The following is a 22,684-nucleotide window of genomic DNA, read 5'->3' as shown; positions in this document are numbered from 1 at the left end:
ACTGAAGCAACCCATACCTTTATTTTTGCTTCGGAGGTGTTTTTAAGCACATTCATTGTGGTGTCGGTCACCATTTGGTCGCAGTGGTTATTTCACATGTGCGGTCAGGTCCTTCCCTTAGTGTGGAGGCGCTGCCTTTGCAGAACTTTAATGCAGATGCAAAATTTGTGTTGCTGCCAGTTGCAAATAGCATGAAGCTCTAAGCCGAAATTTCTAGGCCTATCGGTGACTTGCATGGGCACTGCTTGACAGGTGGCTCAGAGATGACATGTCCAAAACATTGTTGCTTTATGAAAACTTGTGTTACTTGCACTGTTTTGCGTGAATCAATTGTCAAAACTCACTCTATCCTCGACTAGTAAATTGCTACAAAAGGCATTGACTGCAATGAACAGATAGCATCATACTACAGGAATGTAGCAGCCCAGGTTGTCTCGGTAGGCTTGCGAGTATGCACCTGACTGTGCACTGACTGGTTATAAGGGCTTTTGTCACGGATATTTCAAAATGCATCTTTTTTAGAAAACTTGCACAAAGTATGTTAACTCTGGATAACTATTGTTTAGTAAAACACATGCACAAAGTTTGACTATGAAGTGAACTAATGCACTTCACCAAGTACCTAAAGTAAGCCATACTTTCGTTCCGTGTGTATTCCAGTCCTGCTGCAGAGATGGAATTTGCATAGCTGCTGTAGATGTGCACATTAAATGCAAACAGCCTGTTAATGTTTAGGCATGTCCTCAGCTTAGGAAATAGTTGATTTCCCAAGTTTATTTTCCATATACCCTTATTTACTTTAAATTATTTTTTCAGCCATACCTTGTAGAATTTTATGGCTGAAATAAGCATTAATTTAGTCGCTCTTCAACATTCTCACCAGACACCCTGTGCTTCAATTTTTTTTCTTTAATTTCTGGGTGTATTTAGATGAAAATCGCTGATTTATGTATTTCAATGTGCTAATTTAATGTATACATTCAGTTTTCTTGCCGACTAAGGAACTTTTTTAGAAATTCAAAAATTAATTTTTTTGCATAACTTGCTAATTGCAGGACTTGCTAATTTACTAAACTATACACGCTGTAATAAAGATTGAGATACAAAAATGATGCTGAATGATCAGAGTTTGCAATGCTAAAAGAATGAATGCTCTAGACTAATTTGAGCCAAAGTTATAGCATGTCAACCTTTTTAAAGTAAGAATCCATAGTAACACCAAGGACAAATTTTTACTTTTTCAAAATTCTCTAATTATATTCATTCATATTATATGCCTACTGCAGTCTCCAAGTGTCTACCTTTCTGACAAAAATATAATTATTGCGATGCTGTTTTGAGAAAAAGAGAAATAACATTTCACAACATGTTTATGGTGAGTATGGCAAAGGCTAAATCAATCAAGGAGTATACAGTATCAAGCAAAAATAAATCATCCACACCAACCTGAAGCAAAGAATTGCTAAAAGATATTTGGGGCAATTTTCAGCTTCAAAGAGCAGTGTCTTCCCTTAAAGTGACAATTGTATTCAGTAGAAGTTTTCAGAATAGTTGCTCACCAGTTCTTCAGACCCAGAAGTGACTGCACAAATTTCCAAATAATCGGATAGTAATCAGGTAGTCCAAAGAAAAAAACAGATTAAAAAAAAGGAATCTTAAAACACCTGTTCAGGGTTTTCTTCTTTTTTTTTTTTCTTTCTTGCTCTTGCACTTCAGAACTATGGTATCTACCTATAATGATATGTTTTGCATTCATATGACGGGCAGTCTAGCATGCTGCATGCATCATTGTAGTACAGTGCAATAAGGAGCTGATGTTGCATGCGACAATGACTGTGCCTTACTGTGAGACAGCATTATGTATTTAGAGAGCATAAATTATTTAGAGCTATACTAATGGGCTTCCTCTGTTCTGCCTTCTAAATGCAAAATCATGCTTAATAAAATGAGTAGCTACCTGTGGTGGTTGCCATCTGGTCACAGACATACAGGTACTCATGCATCACCACTAGTTGAGCGTGTAGTCATAATACTAAATGGCTTCGTCACTGATGATGCCTCTACCGTAACCCCGAAAGTGCAGCATGGTAGCACTTGCTGTACTCATTCTGACCAAGCTTCTGTTAGTGTGTCAAGTTTGAATGCAATGTCCAGAAACCACGGTTTGAAATGCAGATCAGTCAATCTTTATTGTAGGATATACCATTTTGATTTCTCTGAAGCCTGCATTCATTTCAACCACACTGTCTCTTTGGCTGCCTTCACTGCTCTAGACAGTGAGCCAGTGACCAAAAGTTACTGGTAGGTGCTAAGTTAATACGAGCTTCAGCTGAGTTGACAAAAATTAGGCAAATGGCTCTAAAAAACAAAAAAAAATCACATTGCCAATAAAAGCAAAGGTATAGGTGACAATTTGAATGCCTAACTTAATTCACAGTTGAGATATTGTGTTGTGGATCATGTCGGGAAAATTGACTAAGACATATCTATGGTGCGAGAAAGTTTGGTCACCTGTATGCATAGATTCTATACTCTGCGTGGCAATGCCATGGTATAGTCGCAATAATTGAGCAGGTCTACACAATTATTGTCCAATAAATCAGTCGGCAACTCTGTATATTTAATATCAGATAAGCTTCTCCTTGACACATTATAGCCAAAACAGCTGCTATGGCACAAAACCCCTAATTTTTTACTACTAGATAAGTTTCTCTACAGTGTGATACGTTCATTTTCACTTTCAATAATCTGTTATTGTCCTGATGATAATTTTTTTAATTTCCAGAAAGTTTCTTTCTCTGGTGGAAACCGGCAGTATGTCAGAAAAAACCTACCAAACCCAATGGGTGTGGCTGTTTCTGGGCAGTATGTTTACTGGGCTGACAGGAATTTGCGAACCATCTACAAAGCTAGCAAGTTCCAAACCAACACAACCGGTCCACCAGAGCCAGTGAAGTCTGACTTGAACATGCTGCGAGACATTGTGGTCTTTGACAGCTCTAACCAGCCCCCTGGTAAGTGTTTTTTGTACAATGCCTAGAGCAAGCAAGAGTAATTTTTTTAGAAACTTAAGATCACTGTTCTTCCTAGCCTCATCACCCTGTTCAACAAGACCATGTGATCAGCTTTGTTTCTCCATGCCGGAATCCTACAATGGCACGAAATGGAAGTGTGGGTGTGCTTCTGGCGAGTTGGCAGCTGATGGGCGCAAGTGTGACAGTGAGTGATTTATTCTTATCAAGTGCATTGCTATGGGGATGTCTGTCATTTTAATTGTACACAATGCTGTTTACTGTAGTGTCTAAGGTCTTCCTCGTCTTCACCACACGCCGGGAAATTCGAAGCCTTTTCATGGACCCACATAAGACAAGTGTGCCATTCCAGCCCCGAGGAAATCTCACAAATGTTGTTGGCCTTGACTTTGACTATGCAGACAAGAGAATGTATTTCACCCGTAAGTAGTCTATAGTTCACCTTTCCTGCCTTGGACTCTTAAGAACTGGAATGGTGTTTTATAATATTTTGTTTTGCCAGAAATTCGCCCAGATGGCAGCATTTCTTGGGTGAACCCTGACAAAATGGAAATTCATGTTGTCTTGAACAAGACAATCAATCCAGAGGGTATTGCTTTCGATTGGACAGCAAAAAAGATCTACTGGACTGATTCTGCCAACCGCAGCATTTATGCCATGAATAGGGATGGCACTCAATTAGTCATGATTGCCCATGTGGAAAGGCCCAGGGCTATTGTGCTGGATCCTTGCCAAGGGTAGGCTTTCTTCTGACCTATATCAGACTAGCAGACATGTTATTCCATGTGTCACTAGCATGTTCTTCTTCTATGTGTCACTAGCATGTTCTTCCATGTGACATTGTGCTCCTTACAAAATTAGGTACATGTACTACACCGACTGGGGACGTTATGGAAACACTGGCAAAATATACCGAGCAACAATGGCTGGCAACAACAAGCAGGCAATTGTGGAACAGAACCTGACCCAGCCAAGTGGTCTTGCCTTGGATTATGATGATAAGAAGCTGTACTGGACAGATGCTCTAAGGTAAGTCTGCAAACATTTGAAGTTTCAGAGCTATAGGATTTGTGTATGGTACATATTGTCAAATATATGTGCAGGAGAGGGCAAATCATGGAGAGGAAAGCTTTTGACTTATGCAAATGCATGCAGAATATAGTTGATATAATTTTCATGAGCCAACAATTCTTGATTGTGGATGATGGTTCTGCATTCTAACTGGACTCTGGGCTGTCCAATTATCATGTACGTTTGGGCGCTACTGCAGCTGTCATCACTGTCAGCTTCATAACTCTTTGTAAAGCTCTCGCCGTGGCCTAAGACAATGAGCATAAAGCATTGGTATCTGAACATGTGCATAAAAGCAATTCATAATACTTTTTAGTCGTCACTTTGTGAGGTCATGTGTCACAAGGCTGCACAAATGTTTTAATGTGGCAGTGGTAGTTGGATAGTGCACCAGTTTCTAATTAGCTGAAGCAGCAAGGAAAAGTGTATGCAGACAATAATGTACAAAAACTGCATTGCTTTTAAGAGTTCTTAGTGAACTCAGAAGTACCTCTTATTGGGTAAAACCATTAGTTTCACCGAGTCAGTGGAGACTGTGGTCATAAATTGGCTGTAGTAAGGGAACATTTATGCACCTTGTAAGATCAAGGCTAAACGAAGGCTCATAAATATTATCCTCGTATGTATTTTGCGTTCTATATTTCACATTCATTTTGTCACATATTGCATGTTTAATCCAACTTATTAAGCAGGAACTCGTGCACTTTTGTTGTCACATATTTGCCCTAATCTCTTAGTTAACCGTTACAGATTTCAGTAAAATGCCTTTATAACGAAGTGCTTGGGGCCTCCAAAATCATTCGTTATACAGGTGACTTCATTCTAAAGATTGTACACTGCACAGCTCACAGTATAACCGGGACAGAATTATTCCTTCATTATATCGGTTATTTCGTTGTAGAGGCGTTCAGTGTAGAGGGGCTTGACTGTGTACATTTATGGCAACTGCATGTAACATATGAAAGCTGGACCAACTACAGCAACATTCTACTGCTAAAATTTTGCAGCCTATATCAGTAGTTGATACTGTTAGACATGCACCTCTTGACCCACTCACATCGCTTAAGAACCCCCCTCGGGCATGTTTGTTTGTTTTTGAGAAAAAGTATGCATTGAAAACTAGATTTTATACTGGAACTTTCTCAACTCTAAGCATGCTACTTTTTTAACTCCCAACATTATGTCTAGGTGCTTTAGGTTGTACGGTCATTCATAATCTGTTATCACTAAGAAGGTGTGGTGGACAGGAAGGTGACGTCATATAAAGTTTAGGGAAGTTGAAATTCTGAGTTCAATTGAAGATTTTTGTTTGTTTGATTTTGTCTGAACTGGAAAGCATAGCACAGGTAGGCTGTCACAGATATCTCGCACTCCAATATTAAATATACAGTGTTCATCAGTGACATATATCTCTTAAGTAGCACTAGTGAACTGCTTTGAACTCTTTCAAGGAACTCTGAGAAAGTAAAATTTTGGAAACTAACAAGTATAGCAGAAAGTCGTGAACCCTTGGTATGCTAAACGCAATCACTAAATGTGCAGCATGGATCATGGGTTTGGTATAGCAAAGGAGGAGTAGATTGTTTTATCATTTTGTGATATAACACAGTTATCAAAACTTCAAGCTGTGTGCCTGAGGTAAAGCTCCCAACACTCTTGTCTAGAGTGCAATAGTAGTGCACGAAAATGTACATGTGTTGTCTACTCTGATACAAGACAACTTGCTTTGAGTACTCACTGTGAGCAAGGAAGGCTGCCAATGCACGGGCCTCTCACTCTGTAGTTGGCTGGAGCAGCTTCCTGCTATTTAGGGCACCATGTGGGCAAGGTTCTGGCTGGCGTTGCAGAAGTCGTGCCCTTTTTGTTGTGGGGTGCTTTATTTTGTAGCGACGATAGATAGGATTATTTACAAGTACTGCTCCAGGAGGGCACATGTAACCGGCATACAGAGGCCTCAGGAGTGCACCTGAGATTATAATAAAGTTGGAAGCAGGGCGGTCCGGGATGGGGTCGCCGAGGCCGGAGCGTGTCAGGGGGTATTCGCATACAAAATTGGCTGTCCACGATAGGGGACAGCCGATCTTACACACCCCAGGCATGCGCACCATGCCCACCATGCCGACTATGCCGACCATGTAAGCCCAGGCATGTTCATGAGGGAGGTCGTTGAAAAGAAAAGTGTACAGTCATTTTGTTCTACCAGTGCCAACATATGGGGAAGAAACTTGGAGGTTAACAAAGAAGCCCGAGAACAACTTAAGGACCACACAAAGAGCAATGGAATAAAAAATGTTAGGCGTAACATTAAGAGCCAGGAAGAGAGCTGTTTGGATCAGAGCAAACAATGATAGCCGATATTCTAGTGGACATAAAGAGAAAAAAATGGAGCTGGGCAAGCCATGTAATGCGTAGGACATATAACTGGTGGATCGTTGTAGTTGCAGAATGGGTGCCAGGGGAAGGGAAGCACAGTCGAGAATGGCAGAAAATTAGGTAGGGTGATGAAATTAGGAAAATTGCAGGTGCAAGTTGGACAGGACAGGGGCAATTGGAGATTACTGGGAGAGGCCTTCGTCTTGCAGTGGACATAAAAATAGCTGATGATTAGGCCAGGCAAGCTTCAGCAGTCGTCCCCTGTCACTACATGTGGCTTATTGCCCACTGCCATGTCCATCCTCACAGTAGAGTGGACAACCATCTACTAAGTAACAGCGGCCTGCCATATACATGGCACTTCCTGAGAAAGAAGTGTGAAAGAAATTCTCTTGACCCAAGAATGTCCAGTAGATGGTCAAAACACTTCCTGAACAGTACTGCTCCTGCACTATAGACAAATGCTCTTGTGGCTGTAATTTGAAAATTATTTTTTCTAGCAAATGACTGATAACCTGTGCCCTGTGATGTCTTTCTGCGGGTGGACACATTCATTTTAACTGTTTGTTTGCAGGGAGAAGATTGAACGTTCCGATTTAGATGGAAAGAACAGAGAGACTCTTGTGTCTGCAACAATTTACCCGTTTGCTATCACAGTTTATGAGAACTACATCTACTGGACTGACTTGCAGCTCCGTAAGTGGCTCACTCCTGGCATTGTATTAATGTGCATTTGGTTTTCTACACCCCTCATACAGGCACTTAAGTTCTTGCACCAATGCATATTGCACTAAATGCAAGCTCGATATCTAATAGTGTTTTAGACCATTCCATCTTATTGTATGTTCAAGCACTTTGCATGTGGTAAATCTTTACATTAAAAAAAAATAACATGTGCAAGGCAAAAGATTACCATATTATTATAAGAGATGATGTAGAAACTAAGCAGTGCTAAAACTCTTTATTATTACATGGTCATTTTCAAGCATGCGTAATTTCGATTCTGCTCGGTTCTAAGTCAATCTGTACTCACACCAGCTGATTTAAAGATTTGCTGTGCCACCATTAGCTTGACAAACTGTGTTGTGGAAAAGCTATTTAACTTTAGCAGAAACGGATTTTGTTCTCTAGTGTGACAAGACTGCAAGCTAAGGTAAATAGCAGACAATTGATTGAAGAAATGGTTTATTTTCCAATAAATGGCTGTTTGGCCTAATGCAAGGAAGGGAATAAAGTATCTTGGAATGGGAAGGCCCACTATGAGAAATGGTGCTAGTGCTGTTGTTCCAAGCTTTGCTCTGTGTACTTAATTTTAAATAGCTTTTTTTTTATTGAAGCTCAAACTATACACAGGGTCGGAAAACTGACTTTCAATTTAATGTTTGCATTTCCCGCAACTTTCATGGAGACTGAACAGTTGCAGTGTTGCAGTTGTGGTTAGATTTTTTCCCCCTTATACAAAATTTGTAAGTTGTGAATGTGCAACCCGTTACTCTTGTCATAACTGATGAACCCAGCAGTGCCACCAGTAGGAGACTGACTGTGCAGTGCCTCATCATAAACTATCCCAAGCCAAAACAGGAATGAAGTATGTAATGCCTTGGTGAATTTCGCAAATGTCATTAGGTCTGTATTGTAATATACCCATTCATAGTTGTCTTTAGATGTACTATTCGCATCATATGTGTACAGGGTGCAAATCTGAGAAGCCTAATTATATGCTTGGGTATCCACACAACCTGGTATATTCAGATTTCCAGCCTGTACCTGTTTATACAAATAGCATAGAATTGTATGGTTTTAATGGCTGCAGTCAAATCATGTGCAATAAGCTGAAACAAAGTGTTGTCAGTTTGCATAGTACAAGTTGAGCAAAAACTGAATGGTGGTGAGAAGTTACTGCATCTGTGTGTTGTCCTACGGTATCAAGTCCTGCTGTGCTCATGTGCAAACTGTAGGGTTGCATGTGATGACACTTTTTAATGCTGCTGACCGACATGCCAGATATTATAGTGTACTTATGCCATCATGACAGCATTGAAGAAAAGTTTTGTATTGCTGCTATTTCTTTTTTTAAGCTATTTCTTTAGTGCTATTTAGTATTTGCTAATATTGGTGTTGTTACAGGTGGTGTCTATCGTGCTGAAAAACACACTGGGGCTGGTATGATTGAAATGGTGAAAAGGCTCGAGGAATCTCCACGTGATATTCATGTTTACTCTCCTGATCGACAAAAGTGTAAGTTTCTTGCACTCCCTTGCTACACTTACCATAGCTGTGCACAACATACGGGGCAAGAATAATGTGGATTTGCTTCATTGCTTTTTGCTTTGTAGGTGACAAGAATCCATGCAGTTTACAGAATGGGGGTTGCGCTCATTCTTGTCACCAAGCTCCCAATGGCACTATTGAATGTCTCTGCAATTCAACGTTTAAGGTTGCCAATGAAGGAAGAATGTGTGTTCGTAAGTATTTGTTGCTGTTTGTTATGCTTGTCGCTTTTTTATAATGCAACTTTTAACGTTGGTGTTCTGCTCTGGCTTTAATAACTCAACTTTTGTAACGAAGTGTTTGAAGTGTGTTGCCCTGAAGTTGACTAGAACTGGGGCGCGATCTTGTACGCGTTCCAAAATGTAACGGAGGCGGTCCGTTCCATCGAGCCGCACACGATTGGTCAATTTGAACCGTGAGCCGCACAGGATTGGTCAATTTGAATCGTGACGATCAAATTGACCAATCGTGTGCGGCTCGATGGAACGGACCGCCTCCGTTCCATTTTGGAACGTGTACAAGATCGCACCCTAGGCTAATTTATCATTTAAGTGGCCACCAAGTACTGGTCCTAGCAGATGGTAAATGTGATTTGAAATTTTTATGCCTGTTTCAGCTGAAAATGTTTCTTGTGATGACACGAAGTTTGCATGTGGTAATGGCAAATGCATACCCCGGCTTTGGGCTTGTGATGGAGACGACGATTGTGGAGACAACACTGATGAAGACAAGTCATTCTGTGGTAAGTTTATTAAAGAAGACATGTAGCGCTTATTGAAAAAATAACTACTTATACACTCCATTCATTTTCTGCCCTTGCCAACAGCCCAGCATACATGTGGACCAACAGAGTTCAGGTGTGGTAATGGCCGATGTATTTTCAAAACGTGGAAATGTGATCATGAAAATGATTGTGGTGACAGCACAGATGAAGAAGGCTGTGGTGAGCTTACATCTATAATTCCTTTTTGCATGTGAATTTGGGCACACAATGTTACATGTCTGAAAGAATTGCTGTCTTGCAGAATACCCACCATGTCCTGATGGAGAGTTCACATGTGCAAACTTCCGCTGCATTCCAAAAACCCAACTGTGCAATGGTGTAAACGACTGCAAGGACAACAAAACTTCGGATGAAAGCCATGCTAATTGTCCAAATAATCGCACATGCCCTGGAAACCACCTCAAGTGTGAGACAACCAACATTTGTGTAGAGCCCTACTGGCTCTGCGATGGTGATAATGACTGTGGAGATAATTCTGATGAGGTAGCCTTGCTTTGCTCACAGAGGACGTGCCCTCCCAACAGCTTCAGGCAAGTTTATGTTCATGTGTCACAAGAGTCTTAGATAAGTTTTTTTTTTAGCATCTCAGTTATATTGCTCAGCTGATCAAAGTATTTGTGTCGAAGTGTAAAGCCATCTGTATGTGAAGCATCCCATGACAATATTGAAGGGTGCTTCCTCATTGAAGAGCATCTAGATACCTCCTTCATGCTCTGTCCCATATTTAGAAGAGAGCAACTTAGAAATATATGGCAAGAACATTACTGGTTCTCTGCAGATTTTATATACAGTTAAACCTAGATATAACGAAATTGACAAATTCCCGATAAACTTTGTTATAAAGAGGATTTCCTTATATACATGTTCGGCACGAAAATTCGAAAAAGAAACGCTTACCGCATTTACTCGATTCTAACGCGCCCTTGATTGTAACGCGCACCCATTTTCCGTGACCAAAAGAGAGGAAAAAAAATCCTTTACAGTACCGAGGACCTCATGCTTTCATACAGAAATACAACTATCGCTCAAGATTTACTCCCAATGCACTAAAGTTGCGATGAACAAAAAAGTCCCAGTTTCGGGCAAAGCATCGATTGCGACAGCAAATTAGCAGACAGCTATACAAAGTAAGGATAGTAGTTTTATAGGCCGTATAAACTTGTAAACATTTGCTGTTTAACTAAATTGGTAGACTAATGCCTAAGCACACTACATCACATGGCCGAAGCTGTAGTACGTGTGCAAATGACGATGGCGATATGGTAGCGCAAATTTAGGGTCGTACTTCTGAGCGGCGGGATCAGGTTTGAATGAAGGGAGGAAGAAAGGTCATGCCCGCGGCGGCAAGATCGCCAGGTCGAGGGATGCAGGCCCACCTCGCGCACGCACGCACATGTGCACTCGCTCTCACCTCGCAGTCGCCGTGAATTCGAGCGCGCCAAGCACAACGCCGCCGCTTCGCATTCCGGCGTGGCGGAGAAGGTGCTTCCGGTTGCTGCTCGCGCAAAAATGACAAAATTTGGGGCGAAATCTCTAGGTTGTCGGCGGCGAAAATTCGTTATTTCGAGGGGGTCTCCCACTGCCACTTCGTTACGTAGAAGTCTCAAATACATGTGCTTCTATGGAGTAACTGGTGGGGAATAGATAAACTGCGTTATATCCAGGAATTCGTTATATGGAGGTTTGTTATAAGCAGGTTTAACTGTATAAAATCCTGTGCTGCTTTCAGCTTGGAGCCAAGAGCACTTTCTGCATCAGCTATGCGAGACCTTGCCATCACAAAATACATGTCAAAATTTGATTGCCTGATTCGATCACTAACCACCAATTTGCGAGTTGGTAAATTTTGAATTAGTGTGTACTCGACCTTGCCAGCGAGCTTGCAACTGTCAGCATCTTTGTGTTTGCCATGACGACAGTTAAAGCTCAAAACTGGGACTGGGTTTGCTGTGTCTGTCCTTCAGTGCATGCTTTTCATTGCATCATTGTTGTTATGTCATTGTTATTGTGTTGTTGTGATTGTCCCAAGCTACTACCAGCTTCACCCATACCATATAACGAAGAAAAATGAAACTTTGTCCACTATCACTACTGGGGGTCAAACTTGTACTCTTATGGCAACGTGAAGTTCGGAGCTGGGTGCACTAACCATAAATTGTCATACAACACTCATGCTCAGCAATTTGTGCAGTTTGTGCGAGGTTTTGTGCGCCATGCAGACTCTGGGAGTAGTGGCATATGTGCATGTATTTTAGAGGCCATTGTATGCATAGCACAGTGTCATTGGCTGATTTTTGAAAGTTTTATGTGCTTTGTGTCCAGACATGGGGGTGTGATCGTGCAGGTTGCAGTGGTTATTTGGAAATTAACTAAGTCTGGTTGCATCCACATATTAAACTGCAGGTGCCCCAATCACCGTTGTATTCCAGCGACATGGCACTGTGATGGAGATGATGATTGTGGTGATGGTGCTGATGAACCGGAAGATTATTGCAAAAGTGAAAAGCGAACTTGTTTTGGAGACCTATTTACGTGTGACAATGGAAACTGCGTACCAAGGATTTACATCTGCGATGGTGACAATGACTGCCTAGATAATTCTGATGAAGATGCCCGCCATCAGTGTGGTAAGCTTTGCTTTGTTAACGCAATGTTTTCGACTTTGAAGTGTTGAGCTGTTGATTGGAAGCTAGCTTAATTTCCTATGATTGCACATGGTTGCAGAAATTAAACATGTTTTATTTTTGAAAACATGACCCAACTATGTGGCTGATCTAGTGACACCCTGATAATAAGTAACAGCACGAAAGGAAATTTACTTGCTGCTGATGCCGCTCTTCCTCACGCCAGCGTTCTTGACAGCGAGTTTCCACAGTCATCGAGTGAGATGTGGTTCATGTTTGCTTGTGCGCGCGTGACACCATGCTTGTTAATTTAGTTAGTAAGCAAATGTTTACAAGTTTATACGGCTGATAAAACTACTATCCTTACTTCGTATAGCTGTCTAATAATTTGCTATCGCAATTGATGCTTCGCCTTTCGGGTGAAACTACGAATTTTTTTAATAGTTCTCAAGTAAAGAACAGCCGTTTTCACCATTAATATTAAATCTATGTTCACATCTTAGTATTAAAAATGTTAGCAAGCTTTTGCCTTTATATTGCATGTTATTAAGCATTGTTTATTAAAAGCATGAAATGAGCATCAGGCACAAATAAACAGTTTACATACCCAGGACTCTTAGGAGAGTATGAATGATCGCAGTTTAAAAGCAAAAGTCTGGCTCCCTGAGCGACTTAGTGTGCTCCACTACGCAACTTCTCGTGTTTTAATTCTGATATGGCCGCCAGGATGAAATTTATCATACTTTTATACTACAATTTTATGTTTGATAGCACACCCTTAATGATTTCAAATATTCAAACACTATTTGAAAAATATCTGTATTTATGAATAGGGACTATACGATTCAAAGACCGAATCTAATAGAACTTTATTTGATTCGTTGTTTGAGAGTTTTGAATATTCACACAAGTTTACTTGTAATGGATATTGGGTATAACAGAGGTATTTTCCTGATTTCATTTCTGAATAAACAAAGTCTTGCACTTGCCCCACCACACATAAATCATGCTCGTGAGCTCATGTGTGCAGCTTGTTTGCTAATTATGATGACCTGCTTCCTCTGCATCATGGCTGATAGTGGCTCTGCAGCATGTTTGTTAAATTATGCCCTACAGCTTATACTTGTATAAATTTGAATTATTTTATGTGTGTCATGTGTGTTTTTGACAAAAGCTTAAACAGCAGCTATATTTGCTTTGATGTAATTTTTTTTACTTGGTACATCACTAACTCTTGGTGAAAAAATTTGAAGAAAATAGCAAGTCTTGATTTCTTTTGTTTTTGACAGTTTGTTTAACTACTTTTTCACAATCTTGCAGACACCCGTGAATGCGATCCTGAACGAGAGTTCAAATGCACCCAGAATAAACAGTGGGGACGAGCTACTTGTATTCCAAAACGTTGGGTATGTGATGGAGACCCTGACTGTGTAGATGGTGCTGATGAGAACACAACTGCGCACAACTGTCCGGCACCTGAGCCTTGTGACCCTGAGAAGCAGTACCAGTGCAAGAACCAACGTTGTATAAACAAGGACTGGGTGTGTGATCATGACAATGACTGTGGGGATGGCTCGGATGAACCTCGCAATTGTAGTAAGTCCTTGTGCTTCTTTAATAGCAAACTTTGTTAAATTTTGGTGCATTTAAGTACAAAATCCTTGTAGTGCCCATCTTTCAAAGATTTCAAACTTGAAGAGACTAGGAAATTTTTTTTATTCAGTTATAAATTCTAGTCAGAATATATTGTTGGGATAGTTGGCTCATTATAGTGGCAAACGGCACCAGAGAACACGATAGACAATAAAAGGAGACGGGGACAACCACAAGTGCCTTGTGATCATCCTCATCTCCTTTTCTTGTCTGTTGTGTTCTCTGGTGCCACTGTAATTTCTACCCATGAATAATTCCATCAGCTTGAGAAAGGAATGTTTTAGTCTACAAGATTTTGGGGAAAATATGCATCTGTATTTTTGATGCATTATATTTTCAAGGAAGAGGAGCTAAATTGGTGCTAGGATTTGGTGCATATAATCTGTTTCCAAAATCATAATTGGTCTCATTTTGTAAGGATATCATGAATGGTGTGCATAACCACAGAAAAACCACTTCTTTTTGAAGAATCTTGGGGACGTAAAACATTACACATTGTTTGTGCACACAAACTAGCTTGAGCATAGAAATATGCTCACCAAAGGGCCTTCTCAAAAGTGGCACCAAGATCAGTCATAGCAGATGTAGCAATCATTTTGGAGTAGCATCATTAGTACTTCAAGTGGGTTGCAAGACATTGTTTTGGTTCTTGTTTTGGTTACAACTTCATAGTGTATTATTGGTTGTATGTGGTTGATATCAGTACTTTTAGTGGTAGTGCAGGAGAGCATAACATTTAGTTTCTGCTTGTTCATTGAAGCATTATGGTGTTGAATGGTATTGTGCTTTCATAAAGCATGTACTTAGATAAAGCTGCTATATTATGTTATGAATGACTGTGAAGGGAAAGTAAAGTTTGATGTTTAAAAATTCCTTAGCATTTTCATGCTAATAATGGCACAATCATTACCTTTTTCTTCTTTCATCAGCATTCCGAAACTGCTCATCAGAGGAATTCACATGCCGCAATGCAAAATGCATCCGTAAGTCTTACCACTGTGATGGTGAAGATGACTGTGGCGATGGCAGTGATGAACTAGAAAAGGACTGTAAGAAGGAGGAGACAACTTGCTCAGGTGCACAGTTTCGGTGCAAGAGTGGACAGTGCATTCCATATGAACGTGTGTGCAACAAGCAGCAGGATTGCTCAGACGGCTCTGATGAACCTGCACACTGCAATGTCGATGAATGTGCCAAGGTGGAGCTCAATCAGTGCGAGCACAAATGTGTGAACACACTGACTAGCTTCTACTGTGAGTGCAATGAAGGTTATGAGTTGCTCAAGGATGGCAAGGCGTGTGCTGATATCAACGAATGTCAAGTCAAACCTTCAGTATGCAGTCAATACTGTGTAAACAGCCCTGGTTCCTACTTCTGCAAATGCAATCAAACCTACTATGACCGTGAGTTTGATGGCCGCACATGCAAGCGGAAAGATGGTAAGCTTTAGCTGTTGTATTTCAATACATTTCAATAGCACTTGTTTCTTTCTTCTTTTTTTTTTTTTCAGCACTGACGCCAATTTATGGTTTTTTGATCATTTCAGACACAACGCCTTGGCTCATATTCAGCAACCGCTACTACCTGAGAAACACTAGTCTTGACGGCACCTTGTACAACTTGGTGAAAATGAATTTACGCAATGTTGTGGCCATTGACTTTGACATTCGAGAAGGAAGAATTTACTTTGCAGATGTTGGAAACAAGACAATCCAGAGAATTTATACAAATGGCTCCGGCGAACAAGTACTGGTACGACATGATGTTCATGGTCTGGAGGGGCTGGCTGTTGACTGGATTGGGAGGTAAAGACAGTGTCATTTGTCATGTGCTCAGTAACACTTTGTGCAAGTCCAATGCTTGAATACAGACCTCTTTTCTTTTTTCTTTTTTTTTTTCAGGAAAATGTACTGGCTGGATCGTACAAGCAAGCAGATGTATGTGTCAGAATTGGATGGTACCAGCAGGAAAACTATATTGCCAAAGGGCATTTCTGACCCCAGAGCCATTGCTGTGCATCCTGGCATTGGGTACGAAATCTGTAATTTACTTTTGTTTCAAATTTTTATGAGACCGTAGGATGCATTCACTGGAGATCACTTTTGAAACAGGATCAAATTGTTTGTTCTTCGAGGGCATAATAACCTTCGAGGGCATAAACCTAAATGTCTTAATATTTTGCTGAGCTGCACTGACCTTTCTGCAGTAGAATCTCGATAATCTGAGATCAGTTGACTCAACCTTTATTCAACCTTTAGAATGTCTTGAACCAATTTTTTTTTTTTTGACATCAAATTAACAGAAGGTGACTGTAAAAGTAAATAAAATGTGGTGATGTATCTATAAAATATAAGGCTTTGCTGCATGCATACCACAAGCAAAGTAAAACTAAATCATGCTGCCTCTGTGATCATAATTTGGCAAGTTCTTTTGTACAGTTGTACTAAGAAAGGAAAATTAAATTCAGTACATCTGTAATCTGTGCATTGATTATGGTGTAACTTGACATCAGCTAGTGTTTAATACTTGCATTAAGTTTGAGTGAAAGCAACTGCAGATATGTATGTAAACTACACATATTATATCGTTGTTATTTTGCAAGGGTGGCTGAACGAGCATGTTGGTAATGCTGGTTATTTTGTCTCTTCAGGTATCTGTTCTTTACTGATTGGGGCCACCATGCTTTCATTGGGCGCATGGGTTTGGATGGAACCAACTTTACTCGTATCGTGTTGTATGAAAACAAACTCGTCTGGCCAAATGCTCTGACCGTTGACTACTTCAGCGACAAACTCTTCTGGGCAGATGCACACCTTGATTACATTGAGTGAGTGGCCGGGCATCATTTCTCCTCAGTGTGCTTGAGGGACATCCATTACGCTTGCATACTGACACTTTCTTCTGTGACAGGTTTTCTGATTTGGATGGCAAAAACCGGCACACAGTGCTGCAGGGACGTACTGTTCCACATGTGTTTGCCCTGACTGTATTCGACGACTGGCTTTTCTGGACAGATTGGAACATGAAGGGGGTGTACAGGGCCCACAAGTTCACTGGGGAGAAGCTGCAAGTCTTGCGTAACACATCGCACCGCCCCTACGATATTCATGTTTACCACCCACTACGCCAGTTGCCTTGTGAGCATCCATGCTAAACTCTCCTTTTTGTTGAATTGGCGGGATCAGAATTGTGTACAACGATAGTTGTGTGGTGAGGGATTCAGAATGCTGACATTATTTTTACGTGAAAGTAATACATTAGAACCTTGACAATAGATTATTTGTTGACATGTTTCCTGGTTATAGCATTATTGAAAGTGCAGTTCGTATGCATTAACTCGTGCATATTGCAATCTCCTTGATATGTTTCCTGGCTACTATGTTTCAATTTACCCAGTGCGGTGGCTCAGTGGCAATGGCACTTTGGTCGTGGCTTCGATTACTGACCACAGCAGAGACGTTCCAATGGGGGTGGAATGCTAAAACACCCATGTACCAAGCTTAAGCTGTGTTTACAAGAAATAAGAGGAGCAAGGTTATTTTGGAGCCTTCCACTGTGGCACCTCTCATAGTGCCTGTGTTGCTTTGCAACATTTAAGCCCCATCAGTCAATCAGTTTCTGCAAGAAAAATACATAAGCTGGTGCATAGATATTGGCAGTTTACAATAGTGAATAGTAGGTTTGCAATCAGACAAAAAAATCTGATATGAGAAACTTGTCTATAGATTTTATGAAGTAATGGTAATAAACTGAATAAAAGTTACTATGTGCATTGTAATCCTTAGGCCAAACTGTTAAGCTGAATTTTCTCAATTGTAAATTTAGGGTAGTTTAGTTTCTCATATATTTAAGTGCATTTCTTTAAGCTTAACTTCTAGCAAGGCTAAATGATTTCAAAGGTGCACCCATGAGCAAAAGTATATGGACCAGGTATAATGTGATAAAGCAGGTTTTCTTTGCTGCCTTTCTAAAAAAATCAAGTCAAAATTATAACTTTTAGGGTAAGTTATTCTAATACAGTAATGGTGTCTCAGAAAACCACAAAATTGGTTGTTTCAGCAGCTTCTTTTTGATGCATGGGCAACGCAGTCTCTGAAACATTATTATAGAGGTAGAGGTAACTGCCTTCTATTATATGCTGCTTTCTTCACATCATATTCAAAGGAAAAAGAAAAAAAAAAGTGTGTTTGCCCATTTTCTATGAACATATTCTAGCAATGTTTAGGTGCAGTTTTGTCAAGTCACAATATGGTTAGTTTTCACTTTTCTGGCCAGCCTTTTAGCCTATAAATTATTTTGTATCATAATGAAATTTTGTATGCATCCTTATTAATGTGTTTAGGGTCTGTGTGTTGTAAGCATTTTTAGATGCATACTTAAAAAAACACATTACCACTGAAGAGGTCTTAAAAACAAGCATTCAGAATTTTGAATTTCTTTTTTAAACACCTTTTGAGCGCATTCTAATTTCTCACTTGCATTGTGTGCCAATTAAAAAGCAAAATAAGCTTTGCACAATGGTTGTTATAGAAGATTGCTATGTAAAAGAGGTTGCACAAAAAGAAGCACAATAGTTCGCAAAGAAAACTTATAAAAGCTAGATACTGGATACTGGAAAATTTTAAAATTTTCTATTTTTCTTCTTTTTTTGCATTAATGAAAATTTTAGAGAACTGTGCATATATCTTGTAAAAAATACCGGTGAGCGTCAGACACTAAATAATTTACTATAATAGGTTTCTGTGAACCAATTGTGGTTTCGGTACCCTGGAGGTGGATATGTGTCATGGTACATTTGCTCGCTCTGTTTCTGCTCATGCAAGTGCAACCAAAGAACATGTGCACAGCACTGTTGTTTATTAATTATTATTTTGTTATGAGCAATGTCATCATACCTAGCCTTATTGCTACATGATGTTGCTAAACATTGCTCTGTCATGACATCGTGATAATGTTGATGATGCCCGGTCCACATTTAGATATCAACTTCAGTATCAAATAGCAATATCTTATTTTTCTAAGCCTTCTTGCTAAGTGTTATCCTTTCACACTTGAGAAGCATTTTGCAGAGTTTCTAGAACTTCAAAAATATATCTCAGTAGTACTTTAAAATTAATTGTAGCTTTGAAACAGTGAATACAGCTGTCATTGCCTTAAGCTTGATAATTCTAGCTTTAGTTATAAGAAAAGCAAAAAGTTGACTTCTGAGGGCCGCCCACCTTAATGGAGTCTAATGTATCAGTTTGGAATGAGTATACTATAGCAATGACTTTCGGAGAGGCACGCTGTGGTAGCCCAGTGGTTATGGCGTTGTGCTGCTGAGCTCCTGGCTGCATTTCTGTGGGGGCGAAAGGCAAAAACCCTGATGTACTCAGATTTAGGTGTACATTAAAGGACTTCAGGTGGTCGAAATTAATCTGGAGTCCTTTACTATGGCATGCCTCATAATCATATTGTGGTTTTGGCACGTAATGCCCCAGAATTTAATTTCTAATTTTTGAGACAGTTGCTTTTATGAAATTAAGGTGACCTTCAGATGCCAAATTTTAATACTTACCTAATAAATACTGCTGTTAATGTCAAGTCAGCCGAGAGCATGGAACCTTGAGGTGGAATGCAGAGCAATGTAATTCTTCAAGAGCCTATGACAGTAGATTTCTAGTTCATTTTTGCATTTTTTTTTCTTTCTAAAGATCCCAATCCATGTGGCAAGAACAATGGTGGCTGTTCACACCTATGTCTCATCTCTCCTGGAGCCAGCAGCTTTCGCTGTGCCTGTCCAGACAACTTTGTGCTGCTGCCTGATGAAAAGACGTGCATTGCCAATTGCACTGAAGGCCAGTTTCGGTGTGGTGGCTCTGATGACCGCTGCATCTCGGTCTTTTGGAAATGTGATGGAGAGAAGGACTGTCGAGATGGCTCAGATGAAGTGGGATGTCGTAAGTTTTAGATCTATGTATATATGTTTAAATCCTGACCAAACACTGTATTGTCTTGACCTCTTAAAAAGCTCAGTGCTTTTGAGTCAAAAGTACTTCCAGTGATAGAAAAATTATGTTGAAAATTTTCAGCCGCTTTCTCCTGCAAGAAGGGACAGTTCCAGTGCCATAACAATGCCACTTGTGTGCCAAGGATTAAGATTTGCGATGGCCATAATGACTGTGGGGACCAGAGCGATGAAAAGTTCTGTGGTGAGCTGACGTCTGAATGTTCCTAAGCATTACAGTACTGTCTAGCTCTAGTTTCGGAGTTGAACTAATGTTTTCTTCATTTTTTTTCCTAGGATATCCTTGCGGGGAACATAATTTCAAGTGCCAGAACACTGGGCGATGTGTTCCAGTTTCGTGGCAGTGTGACGGTGACAACGACTGTACAGATGGTTCAGACGAAGATCCTGCCATTTGCCGTAAGTATTTTTAGTTTGCTTACCATAGCTCAAGTGCTTTCAACTTTGCTGTAAAATTGGCAAAACGCACATACTATACCTTTAAAATGTTTTGCAGATCACCAAGAGTGCAACACAGACACACAGTATAAGTGTAATAATGGAAAATGCATACCAAAATTGTGGTACTGTGACTTCGATGATGACTGTGGTGATAATTCAGATGAACCAGCACACAAATGCCGTAAGCAGCTGCTTGCATGAGTTACTGTGGAAATTTCTGTTTTTACATTGGCTAGTGTCTGAACAATACTACTTCACTTTGCAGGAAACCGCAACTGTACTACTGGTTGGCAAAAATGCCCCTCCGTGAACAACTATCGGTGCATACCTACCTGGCTTTTCTGTGATGGAAAAGATGACTGCCGAGACAATTCTGATGAGACAAGCCCTGAATACTGTCCAAAATGTCACGAAACTGGTGATTTTAAGTGCAGGAACAACCGTTGTATTCCTTTGCGTTGGAGGTGTGACTTTGAGGATGACTGCGGCGACAACTCTGATGAGGATAGTACAATGTGTGGTGAGCATGAGCTTGTTTTAGGTTACAAAAGTGCTACTGTTATGCAATGGTCATGGTTTCCTTGTGACATTTACCTAATTTTCTCACTTTCTAGCTGAACTCTACAGAGATTGCTCAGAAAGTGAATTCCAATGTGCAAACAAAAAATGTATTCCATCAAGATGGAGGTGTGACCATGACAATGATTGTGATGATGCAAGTGATGAGAAGGACTGCTTGAATTATGAGTGCAAGGTAATGACTATCTCAGAGACACTTTCTTGATGCTCAAACAAAGAAGATGGGCTAGTTGGTTACAATTATTGTGAAACATGAGTTACAGGCATCAAATTTAGATAGACAAAGCAAAGATACATACAGGACAAATGCCATACTGGAATTTGTCCTGCGTATACTTAGCATTGTCCCATCTAAGTACGGTGCCAGTAAGTAATGCTCTTGACATTAGTTAACAGTGGTTTTGCTTTTCTTTAGGAAAATCAGTTCAAGTGCAACAGTGGACATTGCATACTCAGCAGACTTGTTTGCGATGGCAACAAGGACTGCCATGATGTCTCAGATGAACAGAACTGTCCGACACGAGTGCCTGGTGGCCTGTATTGTCAGGAGAACATGTTCCAGTGTAACAACACTGTAAGTTTCATACTTAACCAACCTGCCTATGGTAGTTTCTTTTTTAAGGAGTGTTTGAAGTAGGCTTGTCTCTTTTTCACATAACGGTAGTTAGAGCTTCCACTAATTTTAGATTTTCTTCAACCTTATTTTTGTGCAATCATTTTCAAGATTCCTGAAAGGTGCTCATGTATTTGTAGACAAATGACGACTACTAATTTGGATTTCAAATTTTGCCATTTGCGTAATTCAAACTAGATTGGATTGCCGGCAGTTAGATTACTACTACTGCTGGTTTCATCAAAACCATGGACCATACTTAAGTCAACATGAAGATGTTGTGCACCAGTTATAAAGCAACTTCATTCAGAAATTGGGATTTCACACCACCACATGACAGCATCATCATCACCAGCTTGTTACTGCAACACTTTGAAGTTGACACTCGGAAGACCATTTTTCTGAAAGTCAACTTCGAAGTCTCGTAACTATTGTTCTAGGGTAGACAGAACCACGAAGTTGTCTTATAGGATTCTTGAATCATGCAGAAGCCATTGATACTCTGTTTAGTGACATCGTAGGAGCTGATTTGTAACAATTTATTTCAGAAAATAATTAAGTGCATAAAATTAGAGCCAAATTCGAAAGACAAAAATGAACTTCGTATTCAGACTACAAGTTTTCAGTACCATAACTCAAAAAATATACATTTTTTTGTCTGAGACCCAACTCCCCCTTCAAGTTGTTGAAGTTAACTAGTAATTTTCAATTATATATACTATTGGTGATTATCATAGATTCTGACATCCACTGCCGTGAATAATGTACTACAAAAAAAAAAGGCTTCCTAATTCTTGCTGCTTTGTTTTACGATTCAATAATTTTATTTTCCAACTTACCTTGGTGGCCTCCCTAGCAAGGCAGCGGCATCAAACTGCTTGACAGGTTCCAGGGCTAAGGAGCCAGTGGCCGGTTGATGGAGCAAAAAAAAAAATTTAGAAAATATAGGGAACATTTTAGGGAAAGTGTATGTTGAAGCTGAGTAAACACTTCTGCTCTGAAAATAAATGTGACGTATTTAATAGTAAGCTTAAAATGCGTTATCGAGAAACATATCTTGAAGGTTCAAGGGTGATAGTGGTGCATGCAGTGAGGTGGCTGTTTACCTTGTTCAGTCAAGTTGGAACCAGATAAGCTAATGACTGGTAAAAATAATTAGTGCAAAGAGGAATGATGTGCCATATTTGTGGTCTCTGAGTATGTGCATTGAGGGGGCATTCTGTTAACTGTGAAAAG

General features: G+C 40.1%; 1 protein-coding gene across 6 annotated transcripts in view; it reads left to right on the top strand.

Moving 5' to 3' along the window:
• LOC119456666 (low-density lipoprotein receptor-related protein 2-like) overlaps positions 1-22,684 on the top strand; it is a 224,366-nt gene that overhangs the window by 187,673 nt on the left and 14,009 nt on the right. For all 6 annotated transcript variants that reach the window (XM_037718507.2, XM_037718494.2, XM_049664836.1 and 3 more), the window contains 25 exons: positions 2,786-3,014; positions 3,091-3,219; positions 3,299-3,454; positions 3,535-3,769; positions 3,894-4,061; positions 7,051-7,172; positions 8,604-8,714; positions 8,813-8,941; positions 9,364-9,489; positions 9,574-9,690; positions 9,773-10,061; positions 11,935-12,158; positions 13,476-13,751; positions 14,738-15,247; positions 15,355-15,613; positions 15,710-15,838; positions 16,459-16,635; positions 16,719-16,945; positions 19,502-19,747; positions 19,880-19,999; positions 20,092-20,214; positions 20,312-20,437; positions 20,522-20,776; positions 20,871-21,010; positions 21,251-21,409. In XM_037718507.2, the coding sequence (XP_037574435.1) occupies positions 2,786-3,014; positions 3,091-3,219; positions 3,299-3,454; positions 3,535-3,769; positions 3,894-4,061; positions 7,051-7,172; positions 8,604-8,714; positions 8,813-8,941; positions 9,364-9,489; positions 9,574-9,690; positions 9,773-10,061; positions 11,935-12,158; positions 13,476-13,751; positions 14,738-15,247; positions 15,355-15,613; positions 15,710-15,838; positions 16,459-16,635; positions 16,719-16,945; positions 19,502-19,747; positions 19,880-19,999; positions 20,092-20,214; positions 20,312-20,437; positions 20,522-20,776; positions 20,871-21,010; positions 21,251-21,409 (4,782 nt within the window). The remainder of the gene's footprint in view (positions 1-2,785; positions 3,015-3,090; positions 3,220-3,298; positions 3,455-3,534; positions 3,770-3,893; positions 4,062-7,050; positions 7,173-8,603; positions 8,715-8,812; positions 8,942-9,363; positions 9,490-9,573; positions 9,691-9,772; positions 10,062-11,934; positions 12,159-13,475; positions 13,752-14,737; positions 15,248-15,354; positions 15,614-15,709; positions 15,839-16,458; positions 16,636-16,718; positions 16,946-19,501; positions 19,748-19,879; positions 20,000-20,091; positions 20,215-20,311; positions 20,438-20,521; positions 20,777-20,870; positions 21,011-21,250; positions 21,410-22,684) is intronic.

This window comes from Dermacentor silvarum, chromosome 1, assembly GCF_013339745.2.
Source record: "Dermacentor silvarum isolate Dsil-2018 chromosome 1, BIME_Dsil_1.4, whole genome shotgun sequence".
Classification (NCBI taxonomy): Eukaryota; Metazoa; Arthropoda; class Arachnida; order Ixodida; family Ixodidae; genus Dermacentor; species Dermacentor silvarum.
This window is presented reverse-complemented; position numbering and strand designations above follow the sequence as displayed.